Raw genomic sequence first — 18179 nt, 5'->3', positions numbered from 1 at the left:
TCAGAAGAGAACATGATCTAAAGATCTAAAGCTGATTGGATTGGATTGGATTGGATTGGATGAAAAGAAGGTCATTTGGTTATGTAAGCTTTAATAGGAAGGTGGGGATGGAGTACTTCTGGAGAAGGACCACTTCTACCCAGAAGTCACTAATAGGCAAGAAGTTTGGTCAATAGCCAGTAATGTTGTGTGTGGATCCCAGTGGTTACCCACTAATTTTGTGACCTACCCAAAATACGGATAATTATACTTCCAATACAGCTTCATCGTGGGAATTAGAGAAAATGTGTGTAGATGACCTAGCACAGAATCTGGCATATAGTAAGTGCTCAATAATTATTTGTTGATTGGATGACAGGTGGCACTGGGGATTAAGAAAGCAGATTTTGGGTTGGGCGCAGTGGCTTACGCCTGTAATCCCAGCACTTTGGGAGGCCAAGGCGGGCGGATCACTTGAGGTCAGGAGTCTGAGACCAGCCTTGCCAACATGGGGAAACCCCATCTCTACTAAAAACACAAACATTAGCTGGGCGTGGTGGCACAGGCCTGTAGTCCCAGCTACTTAGGAGGCTGAGGCAGGAGAATCGCTTGAACGTGGGAGGTGGAGGTTGCAGTGAGCCGAGATTGTGCCACTGCACTCCAGCCTGAGACTGGGTGACAGAGTGAGACTCCGTCTCAAAAACAAAAAACAAAAAACAAAAAACAAAAACAAAAAGCAGATTTTCATGTCATCCTCTCTACTTAGGAAAGACAGGAAAGACATACAAGTCCCAGCAGAGTGGGAAGGGAGATGCCACACTAACTTAGAGAGACCCAGAGTTCTATCAATGCTAGTTAATGGATAATGTCCTACCTATATTGTTCCACTTCTTTAGGGACATTAGCGTTTGAGCAGAGTAGCAAAGGAGTAATACGTGATGGCTGGATATGGTGTCCACAGACTGAGTTTCAGAGTTCAGGAGAGAAGAGGTTGGGATGAGATTATGATAAAGAGTGTGTTTTTAGACTTGATCCTGAGGTGCCTGTAGACTGTAGTCTGTAGAGGTGTAGGTTGAGCTATTCAGCAGGCAGTTGGATACAAGTTTAAAGCTCTGGACAATGGCCTGAGATTGTGATAATAAATTTGTTATATACCATTATTATAGTTTTAAATCAGATCTCCTATATTTATATATGTCTTTAGAGCCTGAACTAAATTGTCAGTATAAATGTACTTTATATCTAAAGGCCACAAAATGATGAAAGAAGCCCACTTTCTTTTCTCTGTTGCAGAATTCCACGAGACTACTCCATGCCGCACCTTCATGATTTGTGCACCACCATCCCAGCCCAGGAACTGCCCATTGACTTGCGCCTGGCTTCTCGAGTGTATCACACTGCTAACAGGAAAGGCCACAATACCCTGCTTGGAAAATTTGGAACCTCTTTCTTAGATGATCACTTTACAGATGAAGAACAAGCAGATAGGTAAGAGTTCCACTGGTAATTTGATTTTAAACTGAATGTAAACTATCACATAAATCCTGCCTTTGAGTTCTAGATTTTAAAGACTTGATTCTGTTCTTGGACACTAAAGAGAAGGGAGCAGTTTTTGTTTTTTTTCTGCCGCTTCCTCAGGTATACAGTCTAGGTCTGTGTCTCCATTTCCTGATGATATTAACATGAACCCATTCCCAATTGTAAGGTAACGTTAGTATTCCCAGAGTGTTACATACATGATCTCATCTGTTTGTCATCACAACTCTGGAGTACAAATGTGGAAATTGAAAGTAATAAAATGTAAGCAATTAGCTACACATAGACAATTAAAAAAATCACAGATTTGACACTTGGACCCAGTTATTTGAACTAGATTTCACCATCATTGGGCATACTTGGGTCCAGGGATCACATACAAAAGTCATTGCTCTTGGAGTTCGTTCCTCTTCTTGGGTCTCACTTTCCTTTGGAATCTGCATATTCTTTTGTGGAGAGTGTATAATTTACAGCATCCTCAAAAGAAAGGAGAAAAGGGAAGGAACCTAATATTTATGCAGCAATAACTGTATTCTGAGCACTGTGCTGTGTGCTTTGCATATGTTTCCTATTTAAATATTCAACTGTAAGGGAGAAGTTGTAATTTCCGTTTTATTCATGAAGAAATTTAGGGTTCGTGATATCAGGTTACTTGCTGAAGTTCTTATCTCTCCATAGTGACTAGAATCCAGGTTTGTCTAACTCAGTTTTTATCAGCCTTTTCATTATCACCCACTTAAAGAGAATTTTAAGGCTTTTTTTTTTCTAATCACCCCTCCTGATTAAATTTTAATGTGCTAGATATACTGTATACCTGTTTATATATTATATGAATGTATGTCCTTTATAAATAAAAAGAGTAAGCTTTAATCACTCTGTGCTCCCCCTACCCAAAGCACCAATTTTCACCTCCAGGGAGGGATATCACCTACCCATTGAGAATGCTTGCTCTACAGTCTCTTACCTTTCAGAAGCCTTGGTAAAAATACTGAAAAATGTACTACATGTTTTAAAACTATTACAAATATTAAATATTAAGTTAAATGGAAACTTTTTTAGTATTATAATTTAACTATCCTAGGTATATGAGAATGCTATTCTAAAATATTACTTTTAGTGACACTGTCACAAAATCATTAGTAACCATACTTTTCATGGCATATTTTGAATGCGTTTTCTCAAACTTGACTTCTAGTAAAAATGGCAACACTACTGCATTATTTCATGAATTAAAAATTACCTGGTTTCCCAGTGATTAGCAATCACAATTAGTTTCTATTTGAATCCCTAAAAGAAGGTCACTTTTATGTTTGTTTTCTATGTAGGCAAAAAAAATTTTAGGATTTATTTATCAATCATAATTTTATACATCTAAAGTCTTTTAGTTTTGCTTTATCAAATTAAATTCTTGAAAAAAATTGTGTATGAAGAATTTTTGAAATTTCAGAACTGCTCCAGTATCTCCAGTAGAAAACAGCAGTTCAGCATGCCATTCTTTGGAATGTATGTTAAAGCCTAAAGCTGGGAGTAGAAAATAAATACATAAACATAATCTAGTAGTCATGAAACTCTACCATTTTGAGTCATTCCCATTAGCACTACACAAGCCAAGCATCATTTGGAGGATTTATAGCTTCAATTATTCATGCAAAGTGTTAGAAATGCTGGTTTCTTTCCAATTCTGAAAATATTTTTCTTCAAGTAGACCTCACTTTCTTTTTCCGAGAGTCAATAAATGTTCTATTTGATGAGGATAATTCTTGGCAATTTGTTCCTAAGTACTAAATAAGAAGTTAATTTAAGTACTGAATATTTAATTCTCCAGCATCTATCTCTTGAGGATTACCTTGCTAAACATAGCTTAACCTTTTCAAAATATATCTGTCTGCAAGTTCAGAGAAATGTATAATTTTTTTCTGCACTATCAAGTGTTCTCAAGTAAGGTAACTGTAAACAAAATGAATACCCTTTCACCGGATGGCTTTTTGCAATTTTTTGTGCAATGATCAGTTAACTTCAAAGGTAGTAATACTTGTGGTTGTATAGTTTTAATGTTTCCTGATTTTGTTAATCATTATTTATGGCAAATACCAAGACTATTTTAATGGAATTGGAAGGGTATATACTTAAGTTTATTTGAAGTATAGTGTAGTGTTCAAACTTAATGCTTAGTTTGCTAAACAGTAATTACGATGAGAACTATACAAATATCTTGTATTGGCCATATTTTTGCTTTAAAAATGATTTGTATATTATATAGAGAAGTTTATAGACATTTAGTTCAAAGTTTTGGTATGGGATTTTATATTTGAGGCTTTAAAGTAGGGGAAATCATTAAAGGTATTTAAAGACTTAGATTAATGTTAACAACTTGGTGAACAGCCTTTCAGACATCTCTTGTATATGTATGTGTTTAAACCACCCGTGACATTCTATAGCCTGAGTTTCCTCACTCAAGATTGTTTGTGAACATTTAAATTATTTCATGATATTTACTGCTTTATACAAAAATTTTTTAATAGAGACAGGGTCTTGGTCTATTGCCTAGGCTGGTGTGCAATGGCATAATCATAGCTTACTGTTACCTTGAACTCCTGGGCTCCTCCCACTTCAGCCTCCTGAGTAGCACTAGGCTAATTATTATTATTTATTTATTTTTGTAGACATAGAGTCTCACTATGTTGACCAGGCTGGTCTCAAACTCCTAGCCTTAAATGATTCTCTTGCACCAGCCTCCTAAAATAATAGGATTACAGGTGTGAGCCACTGCGCCTGGCCAGATAGTTACTGCTATAACCAAGCTATGGTGACACTGTTTATGCCAATTTATGACACTATTCTTTTCCTTACACCCTTACCAAACTATGATTGTTGCTCTTGTTGAATTTTTTCTAATCTTTTATTATTTTTATTCATTTCTCGTAAGGTTGAACATATTTTTAGATGTCTCTTGGTTATTTGCTTTTTTCCTTTTGAGAATTACTAGATCACATTTTGTGGAGTTGTCATTTATCTCTTTTGTATTGTTTTGTGAATGATCTTTTTATATTAAAAATTTTAGTTATTTGCCATATATGTTATAGATATTTTTTCAATTTGTTGCTTGCTTTTCGTTTTGTTTTTGGTGTTTTATGCTATCAGAAATGTTTTAATGTAGCAATTTTTTAATGTGTTCTAGTCTTGATGCTAATCTTAGAAAGGGTGTTTATACATTTACATTTTAAGGTATTCTCTCATATTTTCTTCTAGTAACTTTGTGGTTTCCTTTGGAAAAAAATTAAATATTTAATCCATTTGTAATTTATTTTGATAAGAACAATTTTAAAATATAATTTATTCAATGAATCTTCTTTTCCTTACTGTTTTGAAATGCTAACTTTCAAATACCTTAAATTCCGACATGTTATTGAGTCTATTTATGGATTTCTGTTCCATTTCACTGATTTGTCTATCTAAAACTACTTGCGTATTTCCTTGATTCACCATCAATAGAGAGTTGGTGGCAAAAATCCTGTCCTACAAACATTGGCTGACCTTTTCAAATCAGGCACCCCTTATAGCCAGCTCTTGGGTGGTGAGCAATGCCAGGCTATAAATCCCAGACTTAACCCGCTAGTTGACTTCAAATTAAAAAAGAAATTCCTAGTCAATTTTTGGAAAATATGTGGACAGATCATTAGTTTTATACATTAGAACAGCAGCAACAACAACGGAAAAACCAAAGGTTAAGTGTCAAAATTCAATGTTTAATTTCATTTTTGATTATTTTATTACAAAAAACAATAAAAATATTTTAACAAATATACAAAAACATGCAAGCAAATGTGAAAATGAAAAACAATTAAAATCTTGCCATTTATAGATAACACTGTTAAACATTCTTAAATATAGGATTCCAGAGTTTTCCTTTTGCAAATAAATCATATAGAACAAAACTAGAATAATACCATATGCATAATGTTTTGTAACCTAACTTTTAAAAACTTATGTGTAAACATCTTTCCATGTCAATAAATATTGATCCGAGTAATCAAATGATATGCCTAACTCTATAGTAGGCACAGAGGTAGGCACTAGAGAGGCATCTGCAAACAAGAGAAATATAATCACTGCCTTCAGGGAACCTGGAGACCAGTGAAAAGAAAGGTGAATTAATTACTGTGAATGCGACAATTAATATAGAGTTGTACAGAGTGCTATGGAAACATGTAAGAGGAGTCCCTGATTATTTAGGGAGGTTTGAGGAAATGATACGTAAATTGAAACCTGAAAGATGGATAGAAGATAGGAAGGAGGAGGGGAAAGAATGTTTTAGGTCTTTGGTACTCAAAGTATAGTCCACAAACTAGCGGCATCACCATCACCTGGGAACTTGTTAGAAATGCAGGAAATTTGTGTACACTTTGAAGTTTGAGTTCATGCTGTGGACAATTGGAATCCATCTGAGAACTGGAAATAAGTCCAGTATTAGAGAACAGGAAGAGCAGTGATACATTTGAAGCTAGAGCGGAGGCAGGATTTTACAGTTACCCCGTATGTGTATGTGAGGGCACACGTGAGTGCTTGGGGGAGGGATTCTTAGTCACAGTGAATTGGGAAAGCATTGATAGGTTTTCTGAGGAAGAATGACATGCTCAGGTTTGCTTTAAGATATCACAGTCCTTGTCTTCTCAATTGTGTTTGACACAGTTGATCACTTACTTTTCCAGAAGTCACATTTATCCCTTGGCCTTAGGGACCACTCCTTTCTTGGCTATCTTCCTGCTTCCTTGGCTATGACTTCTCAGTCCCTCCTCCTGGTGTCTCCTCATCTCAACTTCTCAACATTGGACTGCCCAGGCTTAGCAAGGTGATCTTATCCAGGACCATGGCTTTAAATGCCATTTATATGCTGATGACTATCAATTGGTAAGATAAATGCATGAGGATGTTCATCGTATCGCTTTTTATAATAACTAAAAACTGGAAACAACCTAAGTGTCCATCATGGAAGAATTTTAATTGTGCGCTCAATAATGAGATGCATTGCAACCATAATAAAGAATGAAGTAGAGCTCTGTATTCTGAAAGGGTTAGAACTAAATTCAGAAACAACATGTGTATTATATAAAACAATTTTTTTCTGTGTATGCGAGAAAAGTTCAAGAAACTGTTGATTGTGATCATTTTGTTTTCATTGTACACTTAACCCATAAAAATGAAAGCTACTTTGTTTTATTTTTTGCTTTATTTATATGGCATATATTTCCATTTTAATTTTAGTCTGTCTTAGTTGTGTCCCTTGTAGAATGCATAGACTTAAGTATTTTTTGAGCTAATCAGAATTTTTTTCTGATAGGTTTTTTTCTAATAGGTTGCGTCACCCCATATTCATTTATTGTCCTATCAGATGTACTTGGTGTTATTTTGTCATTTTATATTTTCTCTTTCCTTTTTTGCTTCTTTGCTATTTCCTATAATCTGTTTTATCTGCCAGCATTTGCCTATGTGTTTTTTGTTTGTATCATTATCTGATGTCTAATCTTGTGAGACAGAAATCTAAAGCCAACCCGTTTTTCATTTATTTGCATGTAATATGTTTCTTCTACTCATCTTGATGCTTACAGAATTTTTATGTTTTGCTTTAAAATGAACAGTTTCCCTAGCATATGTTTGAGACTGGATTGCTTTCTAATTAATTTTTGGGGGTACGTGGAAAGCCCTTCTTGTATGCAAATATAGTTCTTCACTATAAGACTTTTTTGTTTTATGTTGAGTAATGTTTCTATTCTATTTATTTTGTGCATTTCTTCAGGAATATCAATTAGCTGTATGTTGGATCTTCACTATCTTTCCTCTATATTTATCATTGTTTTGCTTAGATTTATCTCTTAAACCTCTGTTCTTCAGTGGTTTCATTTTCTGTGGTATAAATTTTAAAAAGTCTTTCTAATTTCCATTGTGAGACTGCTATGGCATTTACAGATTTTTTTCTAAATTCTATCAGTCTCTTAAGAGAATCTCTTTTGTTTATATGAATTTTATTACCTCAAGAAAAAAAGCAGAATCTTTCTAAAATATTTTTGTGTCCTATAATAAATCTTTCCCAAAAGGATGTTCTTTCTGTCACTTTTTGAATGCTGTATTTCATTTTTGTAGCTTGGAGACAGTCTTCACAGAAATCATTTTGGGTTTTTCTGTGTACTCAACTTTGAATGAAGGCAAATTATTTCTGGCTCCCCAAAGTTAATATTGGCTAGATTTACCAGGCATTTTTTGACTGTTTATCTTGGAGGTATTAGAATAGTACTTTTAGATCTTAAGTAGGAGAACCAGAGATGCAGGTTTATGTTAGCAGTTGAGTCAGTCAGAATCCTGAAAGGCACTGGGGGTGGAATGGGACAGGATCTGAAAAATTTGCCTCTATAGTTTCTCTCTATGATTGTTAAAAATATTGTACTAAGGGTGACCTTTTCCTATCAGGCTTTCTATATGGTAGATTACTATAAGCTTTTCTTCTGTGCATATACATATATTATATATACATACATTTTATGAAAATGACATTATAGATGTTATTTTGATTACATATTCCTTTGAGGATATATATCTATATATATAAATAAAAATGTAAGGACACATATATGAGTAGTTTGACTTACTATCTCTACTGATGATAGCTTACAAATCAAATATTTAAGGTGTGCTTTTATTTGAAAGATTTTATCCAAATCCTTAAAATAAGGTAGTAATATTTGTCAAGAAAATGGAAAATTATCTAACAGAAAAATGCATTGAAATACACTACATTTATTATATAATTTTGTATTAATAACAACTCTAAGTAGTAGATAAAATAATTTTATTTCCCAAATAAAAAATACAGCATAATGATTGACTAGTCCATGTTTATGTAGCTGGTAACAGCTGGGATTCAAACCCAGGTCTTTATAATTTTAAATGTGGTTTTTATTATATTCTACTGCTTTGTGTATTTGTGAAAGGCCCTTTCATTTTTTCTCTTTATGCTTAATTTGTATACTCACCCTCATTCTGTTTTTAGGACCAATTTGACCTAATCTAGGAAGAATCTGAGGAGCTTAGTTGGATAATCTGTGTGAAGCATATTTTACTTGCCCTTGGTGGTTTGTATTTGATCAATTGTGAACCAATTTTGGAACCTGGGCTTCTGCTTATATAGGATGAGGATTTTATCTTACTATTGCTTGTTGCCTCCTAGGAACTGAAAATCCTGTTTTGATTCTAGGCCAAGGATGTGGCCTTGGTCATTGTAGGAGACTTCTCTGATGTTAATTACTGAAAGCTTTGCAGTCTCTGAATATTGCCTGGTTTTATACTTCCTATCACTCGTTGCCCCCCACCCAAATGTGCCGTCATCTCATACTAAACCTTTCTAATTATAGTACACCCAAGACCTGTGGTCTGTTACACTTCATTTGTAATACTCTGTTCTGTCTGATATGCTTTTTATTTCCTACCAGTTTAGGTATCTGCGACTGACCTTCCCCCTACCATCTGTCATTTCTCAATGATCAGGTCTAATCCTGGCCCCACCCCTACCCCTTACACGGCCTTGTTCCTTGCTGCATAATCCAAGCAGTGACCTAAGGTATTACACCAAAGAACATGAGAATCACTGTGTGAGTTGGTGGTATATGTCGCAGCAGTACATTGAACAGAGTTATAAGACATCTTAGTAGTTCCCTAGCCTAAACCTCTCATATTATGGATGAGGAGACTGAGGCAAAGCTTTGCACTCTATGTCACAGTTGGTGGCAGAGATAGAACTGGAATTAATAGTAACCTCATTTTAAATTTCTGTTATATCTACTTTGAACAAATAGCCCCGTCAGTATGTCTTTAGCATGTTTTTAAAAATACAGTTTGGGATGACAAAAAATCATTTCAGTATGCACTATCAATGTCTGGTAAGAGTTAACACTTGTGTATTTCTGTTTTTATATGGAAATACCAAAAAAGGAATTATTTGGAAATTTGTCTGTTTCCATAATTGCCAGTATGTGAAAGCTGGATTTTTAAAAAAGTAAAGCAGTATCATTCCACCAGATGTCACTGTTTGCATGTAGCAATGAAGTTACAATGATTAAAAATACAATTTCCCCCTCCCCAATCATGTTTTGTAAAATGTATATATATACACACATATATATAGTTATACACTTACTCTTCTATAGACTTGTTATTTTATCAAGACTATATTTTCTGATCTTTTTAAAACATACGAAGTATTCATATGCCTCTGCTGTAGATTTCAAAGAAAAAAATTATAAAAGACTAAAGAAAGTTATTCGTAGATTAACATTTTCAAGAAGATGAAAACCTAAAGCTTTTTCCAGACCTTGGCGTATGCTTTTTAAACAACATTCTCTGTAAGTTAATGTTTTTCAAATTGTGGATTGCGACCCAGTGAGTGGGTTGTGAAATCAGTTTAGTGTGAATCAGTTTGCTATGAGCACTTTAAAAAAATGGTATCTAGAATAGAACCATTGCATGTCAGATTGACTTTGATGAAACTTTTGTATGTGAGCACTCTTCAAATTCCCTGTATACATCTTCTATGAGTTACCTAAGAGTGACTGTGATCTACATCCTGTGAAGCCTCTTGCAGGCCTTTGTACACCAAAGAGCAAGATAAATTTGTTAAGGAAGAGATAGTGAAGCTGTGATGGAGAACCTGTCTGTTAGGGTCATGCCGAGGTAGGGGAGGATTGCTGGAGGGAGATCCCTTCTCCATGCTTCACAAGATGTAACTCACAGTCACCTTTATGTAACTCATAGAAGATGTGTGCAGAGATTTTTTCAGAGTACTCACAACTTAGAACAAATGTTTTCCAAACTTCTTTAACAGCATCATACAATCAGAAATACATTTCTCTCTCTGGCCTCATGGGATGCCAATGTGGACCCAAAAGGAGGTTTAACTTTCACTCCAAGAGAGGTGGGCTTGTTTCCTTCATTCAACTCCCTCAATGTTCATAAACAATAGTGGTTATAATATCAATCACTTTCTTAGCATATTCTGTGTGCAAGCCTCTTCACACACATGATTTCTAAGACATTTGACTCTGAAAAACTCACTGTTGCCATTTGTAAATGAGGAAACAGACTGAAGAAGGAAACAGCACAGTGAGGGGCTCAAATTCTGTTTTCTAACCTCATTCTAAAGGCTCACTCTTTCTACTATATTAGTGATTTTTAGTCTTTCTTGAGGATAAGAGTCATCTGGGTGGTTTGATAAGTTTGTCAATTCCCAGGCTCTATCACAAACCTACTGAATTAGAATCTTCAGAGAAGGGGTCTGGGAAGATGCAAATTTGATTTCATCCCAGGATATTCTTATGATTACGCTGTTTTAGGAAAGATTGAGTACCTCAGTTGTTCTCCATCTTCAGAGTGTACAGAATTACCTTCAGGGCTGGTTATAACACAGATGGCTAGGCCTCAGCTCCTGAGTTTCTGACTCAGGTCTGTGGTGGGCTCAATAACTTGCATTCCTAACAAGTTCTTATATGATAATAATGCTGCTCAATAGGAAACACACTTTGAGAACCCCCAGCATCTCATGCCTTACCAGTGATTCTGTTTCCCAGGGCAGAGTATGGGGCTGGCTTTGGCTATGAGACTTTTCTTACTCAACCAAAATCCAACAGTATTTATTTAGTACCTACTCCATTCAAGTTTTTGGGAGATAGAAAATGAGTAAGTCTCACTTTTTCTCCCAAACAAGCCTATGCTCTACTGTGAAAAAGGCATATGGAATAGAATGCAGTATATTGTATAATGAAAGAGCAGATGAAATGCAACAGGGAAACCAGGGAGTCAGACATGAATCTGGGCTGAGTAGAGGAGGATTTGTAAAGGTCTGTGGAGGAGTTGAGATCTGAAGGTCTTGCCCTCATCATTCTCCATTTCCATAGCCACTCGGTACTATAATGGCCTGTTGATTTTGCCTGTTTCCCCTATTGCTCCTGGAGTAATCCCAGCACGTAAAGGCATTTTTTTTTTACATTGCAAATGTAGCTTGGGTGGGAGGTTGGGGGAAGGAAGCAGAGTTGGCAAAGTAGATGGTGCCCAGACTGTGAAGGACCCTGACTGCCAGAGTCAGGAGCTTGGGTTATATATACTGTGTGTGTAGTCAGTGAGATGTTTGGAGAGGGGGTGACTGATAACAACAGTTTCAGGGATATGTGGCATGGATTGGAGGAGGGAGGGTCTGGAAGTAAGGGACCAGCAAAGATGGTATCACAGGACTCAGATGAGAGAAGATGCAATGAACAGGAGAGATATCATGGAGGGAGAATGAACAGAAATAGTCATTACTATTGGGAGTGAGGAAGAGATTGGTGATGAAGAGATTTTCAGTCTGAACCACTGAGATAGTGGTGTTTTCCAGACAGAACTCTAGAAAGGGTTGGTTCTTTTCTCCGGACAGAAAGAAGGAAGCAGGGAAAATCTGGATAAAAATTTCCAGGTAAGTGCTTCATCTTTGTCATACAGGAACATAAAGGCTAACCTTAGGTAAGACTTTCCACCAAAGCCTCCATTCATGTCTACCAGAACTATGCACTCTAGAATGTCCAGTGACCTTCACTTTCTTCCAACCAGTCCAATTTCTGTTTATTTAGCGTGCTTTTGGAATATGAAAGAGCAAAAGACAGTAAGTTATAAATGACTTTTACTATCCTGTTTCTGGCTTAGAGCCAGAGAAAAGTACAGCAGTGCTTCTAGATAACTTCTTAGTCACCGCTCTCCTCATCACCATCTCCTTCTCCTCCCAACCTATCTTAGAAATACTTATTCATCCTGATGTATGTATTCACTTGGCTCATTCTCTTAGTCCCTAGACTTTCCCCTGTTCTTTTGTTTTTCTGGATACACTGGAATTCAGCTTCAGAAAACAGAAACATCTTGTATTAGTCTGTTCATATGCTGCTAATCAAGACTGGGTAATTTATAAAAGAAAGAGGCTTAATTGACTCACAGTTCTGCAGGCCTAAGGAGGCCTCAGGAAACTTACAATCATGGTGGAAGGGGAAGCAAACATGTCCTTCTTCACATGGTGGCAGCAAGGAGAAATGATGAACAAAAGGGGGAAAAGCCCCTTATAAAACCATCAGCTCTTGTGATAAACCACTCACATCATGAGAACAGCACTATGGGGTAACCACTCCCATGATTCAATTACCTGCCACTGGGTCCCTCCCACAACACATGGGGATTATGGGAACTACAATTCAAGGTGAGATTTGGATGGGGACACAGCCAAATCATATCACAGCTGTAGCTATTTTAAGCAAAAAAGGACTTAGTAATGGGAATTTGGTGTTTTAAAATCAATGAGAGGGTTTGAAAAATGGGGCATTAGGTAGGGAGATCTCCTGGGGATGACTCACAGAGCATGTTTAACTGGCTGCCTGGGACGCTGCTGCTCCTGACACAGGAAGGCGGCATATCTGGAAGCCAGCACTGGCAACATACCACCTTAACTGAGATTCAGGGATTAAGTAGCCTTTACTGTCACAGCTTTGGACTCTGGAGCCACACTGTGTCTCTTTGACGTGCTCACTGGCAAAAAACAAACAAATAAAAAACACAACTCACAAAGTCGTAACTTTACTAGAACACTGCTACAGAAGAACTCAACATTGTCGTGACTGTACTTGCCTACAGAAACATCAGAACCTTCTGCCTTCTGAATGGCATTTGGTTAGTGGATTCTAAATAATATCGAGAACACTGGCTTCAGGAGAGTTTTTTTTTTTTTTTTTAAGATAGAATCTGACTCTGTTGTCCAGGCTGGAGTGCAGTGGCGTGACCTTGACTCACTGGAACCTCCGCACTCTGAGTTAAAACAATTGTTGTGTCTCAGCCTCCTGAGTAGCTGGGACTACAGGTGTGTGCCACTACACCCAGCTAATTTTTGTGTTTTTAGTAGAGACGAGGTTTCACTTTGTTGACTAGGTTGGTCTTGAACTCCTGGCCTCAAGTGATCTCCCTGCCTCAGCCTTCCTAACTGCTGGGATTACAGGCATGAACCACCATGCCTGGCCAAGAGAGTTTTACCTTTCTATCCTTGGCAGTTCAGAAAAGCACGTTAGAAGGAGGATGGAATGGGTGTTAAGTGGCAGTGGTATTCACCTTGCTGGGAGTAGAGTTTTAAACTCTCCTTGAATTCAAGTATTTTAGTAGGTAAGATAGGAAGCTTTTATTCATGACTCTACTCTGACAAAGCCATATCTTCTCTAGCCTGGCTCTGAGTGGGTCTACTTCTTAACAGCAGGAATGATGGGATTTGAGGATTTCAGTATATTATTAACCTGCTGTAATCAGTTGGGTTTTTGTATGCTTAATTTTCACATTTGGTAACTCATAAAGTGATTCTTCATATAATAGTGTATCAATAAGTTAGAGGAAACAGTAGCTCTAAATGCTTCAATGTGAAATCGATATATCTATAATATGTATGTGGCACTTGACTATGTATATATTCTTGGATATTTTGTCTTTATGTTTATTTTATATTTATTTTACAGTTAAGTGTTACAGTACAAAAGTTAATGTATTTTTAAGCCAGTCTGTAGGTCAGTAATTAATGACACATTTTACCTTCAAATTTTGATTTATCTCATCTCTTTAGCTTAATCTTGTATTGATAAGTTTTGTTCCATATATATTCTTATGTATATGTAGCTTGTAGTCTAAAAGAAAGACTTGATGCCTGAACAGTTTTCTGTTCATCCCAGCAAGAAGGGAAAACCATAATGTGAGAAGGCACTTCTGCTTAGGCTGATGCTTTGCCCCAGTCCAAGAAATGAAACTCTGTGTGTATATGTGGGCTTGGAATGGGGAGTAGGTGAGAGATCAGAAGGTAGAGAAGGTTTTTTTTTTTAACCTCTTTTGTAACTAGGCTTTCATAGGGTGAATGTATTATTCCAGTATAATGAAACAAAATCATCATAAATGTTACTATTAAAATGTATTAAGAACCAGATATTAGCATTTTTTGGATTATTTCTCATTTTGGATTATCTGACTTCTGTACAATCTCTGTTTAGTGCAGATGTCAAATGTCCATGTGTTTATTTGAGTGGAGTTATGAAATGAGGGCAAACATCTTATGCTTTGTCAATTACTTAAAAAACAAACTTATTGTTCTTATCACATTGTAGAATATTATATGGAATTCCTGTTATGGATGACAACCAAGAATATGTCCATATTCCTCTGACACCGCAAGGGATACCACCTGAATTGGCACAAGGAACTAGAGAGCGTGCTCACAAACCACACTTGCAAGTCTTGGGAGAGGAAGTAAGAAACTTTCTTTAATATTACTTTTTTGTACCTCACAGGTCCTCAAACTTTTTGGTTTCAGGAGACTTTTTTTACTCTTAAAAATTGTTGAGGGCTGGCCAGGTGTGGTAGCTCATGCCTGTAATTCCAGAACTTTGGGAGGACATAGCGAGAGGGTTGCTTGAGCCCAGGAGTTTGAGTCCAGTCTGGCCAACATAATGAGACTTTGTATCTACAAATAATAACCCAGCTGGGTGGCACACGTCTGTGGTCCCAGCTACTTGGGAGGCTAAGATGAGGGAATCACTTGAGCCCAGGCAATTGAGGCCTCCAATGAGCCATGATTGCACCACTGACCTCCAGCCTGGACAACAGAGAGAGACCCTGTCTCAAAAAAAATTATTGAAGACCTCAATAATTTTTGATGTGAATTATATCATCTATTAACATGCTAGGAGGCCAATAGAACCTTGGGGAATCTGAGGGACTATAACAAAAGATCTAGTATTTGTGTTATCACAAAAGATGGGGAGAGACTGAAAAGTATTGAAATAAATTATATCTGAAAAGTTACCAGTTTGGCAAAAGGCAGAAAGCTATAGATTCAGGAGCCTGAGCAAATCCCAAACTGGAAAAATCCAAAGGAATATGGAACAAATCACATAATATTCAAACTTCTGAAAATGAAAGATAAAGAAAAACCAAACATCAATCTAAGAAAAGTGGGAATGGCTATATTAATATCAGATAAGATAGACTTCCAAGCAAGGAAAGTTCTCAGAGACACAGAGGGGCATTATATTAAGATAAAGAAAGCAACAAAAAAGAAAGGACATGCTACCTGTAGGGGAAAAACAATTTGAATGGAAATGGGTTTCTCATGAGAAGTGATGGAGGCCAGAAGTAAGTGGCAGAACATTTTTCAAGTGCTGGAAGAAAACAACTGTGTTCCAGAATCCTATGTCCAGAAAAATATCCTTTAGGAATGAAGGAATCAAGACATTCTCAGATAGAAGAAAATTTGTTGCCAGCATACCTACCCTAAAAGAATGGCTAGGAAAAGTTCTCTAAATAGAGAGAAATAAGAGAAAAAATTCAGGAATACATAGAAGGAACAAAGCCCATGTAAAGCAAAAATATGGGTAAGTACTATAAAACTTCCTTCTCCTTTTGAGTTTTCTAAGTTATGTTTGTCCGTTGAAGCAAAATTTATCATCCTGATGTGGTTGTAACAGAATTTAGAGGACATATTTAAGACATATTATATGTCTTAAAGAGACATAAAGGGAGGTGAGATTTCTACATATCACTTGAACTAGTAAAATAATACCCTCAGTCAATTGTGGTAAGCTATATTTATAAAATGTAATACTTAGAGTAACAATTAAAAAGCTATACAAAGAGATACACTAAAAACACTATAAATAAATAAAAGTAGAATTCTAAAATATGTTCAAGTAATGTACAGGAAGACAGGAAAAAGAAAACAGAGAAACAAAAGAAACCAGAGCAGACAGGAAACAAAATCTAAAATGACAAACTTAAACCCTAATTTAAATGTAAATGGTTTGAATTTAGCAATTAAATGACACAGTGGTAAAATGGATTAAAACACATGACCCAGATATATAATATTTACAAGGAACAAATTTAAAACATAATGATATAGCCAGTTTGAAAATAAAAAGGTTAAAAATACACAAACATCCATCAAAGAAAAGTGGGAATGGCTATATTAATATCAGATAAGATAGACTTCCAAGCAAAGAAAGTTCTCAGAGACACAGAGGTCATTACATAATGATAAAAGTGTCAGCACATCAAGAAGACATGCCAGTCTTAAAAAATATATGCACCAGACCATAGAACTACAAAACATGCAAAGCAAAATCTACGAACTGAGAGGAGAAATAGACAATTCCACAATTATAGTTGGAGAGTTCTGCATTTCTCTCTCAAGAATTCATAGAACACTTAGAAAATCAGCAACAACTTCATCAACCAGTAGGTTCCAGTTGAAATTTATAGAACACTGTACCCAACAAAAGCAAAATGCATATTCTTTTCAGATGCCACGAAACATACACCAGGATAGAGCAAATCCATAAGGGACTAAAACTAGAAATCAGTAAGAGGAAGATAACAAAAATCTCCGAACACTTGGAATCTAACAGAATCTAACTCCAAACGGTACAACTATGAATAATCTATGGTAAAGGAGAAGTTGCTAGAAATTTAAAAAATACATTGAACTGAATGAAAATGAAAATACAACATATCAAAGTTTGTGGGACATAGCTAAGCAGAATTTATAGCACTAAATGTTTTCAATAGAAAAGAGAAAGTCTCAAATTAATAATTTAAGCTCCCACTTAAGAACCAAGAAAAAAAAGAGCAAAATGAACCAAAAACAAGCAGAAGGAAGGAATAAAAACAGAAATCAATGACATGGAAAACAGAAAAACAGTAAGGAAAATTAATGAAAGGAAGAGCTAGTCATTTGAAAAGATCAATGAAATTAATCTCTGGCAAGACTGACAAGAAAAAAAGAAAAGCCATAAGTTACCAATATTATAAATGAAATGAGGTGTTACTACAGACCCTGTAGATATCAAAAGATTAATATAGGAATACTATGAACAACTCTATACACGCATACATTTGATTACTTAGATGATGTGAAGAAATTCTCGAAAAACACAAACTACCACAACTCACCCAGTATGAAATAGATTATTTGAATAGCCCTATAAGTATTAAGGAAATTGAATTATTGATTTATAGAACATTCCACTTCTCCTAAATATGTAAGCCCATATGATTTTACTAGAGAGAATTCTACCACACATTTAAGGAACAGTTAACACTGATTCTATACAATCTCTTTAAGAAAATAAGAGGAGGGAAGACTTCTCAATTCATTTTTTGAAGCTAGTAATACCCTAGTACCTAAACTAGGCAGTAAACAAACAAACAAACAAACACACAAAAGGAAGAAAGAAAAATGCAGACCAATATCCTTGCTATGGTTCAAATGTTTGTCTCCTCCAAAACTCATGTTGAAATTTAATTGTTATTGTAAGAGTATTGAGAGGTGGGACCTTTAAGATATGAGTAGGCCCTTATGGGTGGGAAGAATCTATTAGAAATGGGCAAGTTCAGCCCTCTTTTTCCCTCTTGGCCTTTCTGCCTTCCCCATGTGAGGACATAGTAAGAAGGCCTACATCAGATGCTAGTGTCTTGATCTTGGACTTCTTTCCAGCCTCCAGAACTGTGAGAGAATAAATTTTTATTCTTTATAAATTACCCAGTCTCAAGTGTTCTGTTACAGCAGTGCAAAACAGATTAAG

The 18179-nt window shown here is 36.0% G+C and overlaps 1 protein-coding gene across 1 annotated transcript in view; it reads left to right on the top strand.

Moving 5' to 3' along the window:
• Nucleotides 1-18179, top strand: part of LOC105528762 — a 163179-nt gene that overhangs the window by 90974 nt on the left and 54026 nt on the right. The window contains exons 7-8 of the mRNA XM_011965644.1: nt 1273-1467; nt 14706-14847. Coding sequence (XP_011821034.1) covers nt 1273-1467; nt 14706-14847 — 337 coding nt within the window. The remainder of the gene's footprint in view (nt 1-1272; nt 1468-14705; nt 14848-18179) is intronic.

This window comes from Mandrillus leucophaeus, unplaced genomic scaffold, assembly GCF_000951045.1.
Source record: "Mandrillus leucophaeus isolate KB7577 unplaced genomic scaffold, Mleu.le_1.0 Scaffold730, whole genome shotgun sequence".
Classification (NCBI taxonomy): domain Eukaryota; kingdom Metazoa; phylum Chordata; class Mammalia; order Primates; family Cercopithecidae; genus Mandrillus; species Mandrillus leucophaeus.
The sequence above is the reverse complement of the archived record's forward strand: the minus strand, read 5'-3'. Positions and strand labels throughout refer to the sequence as shown.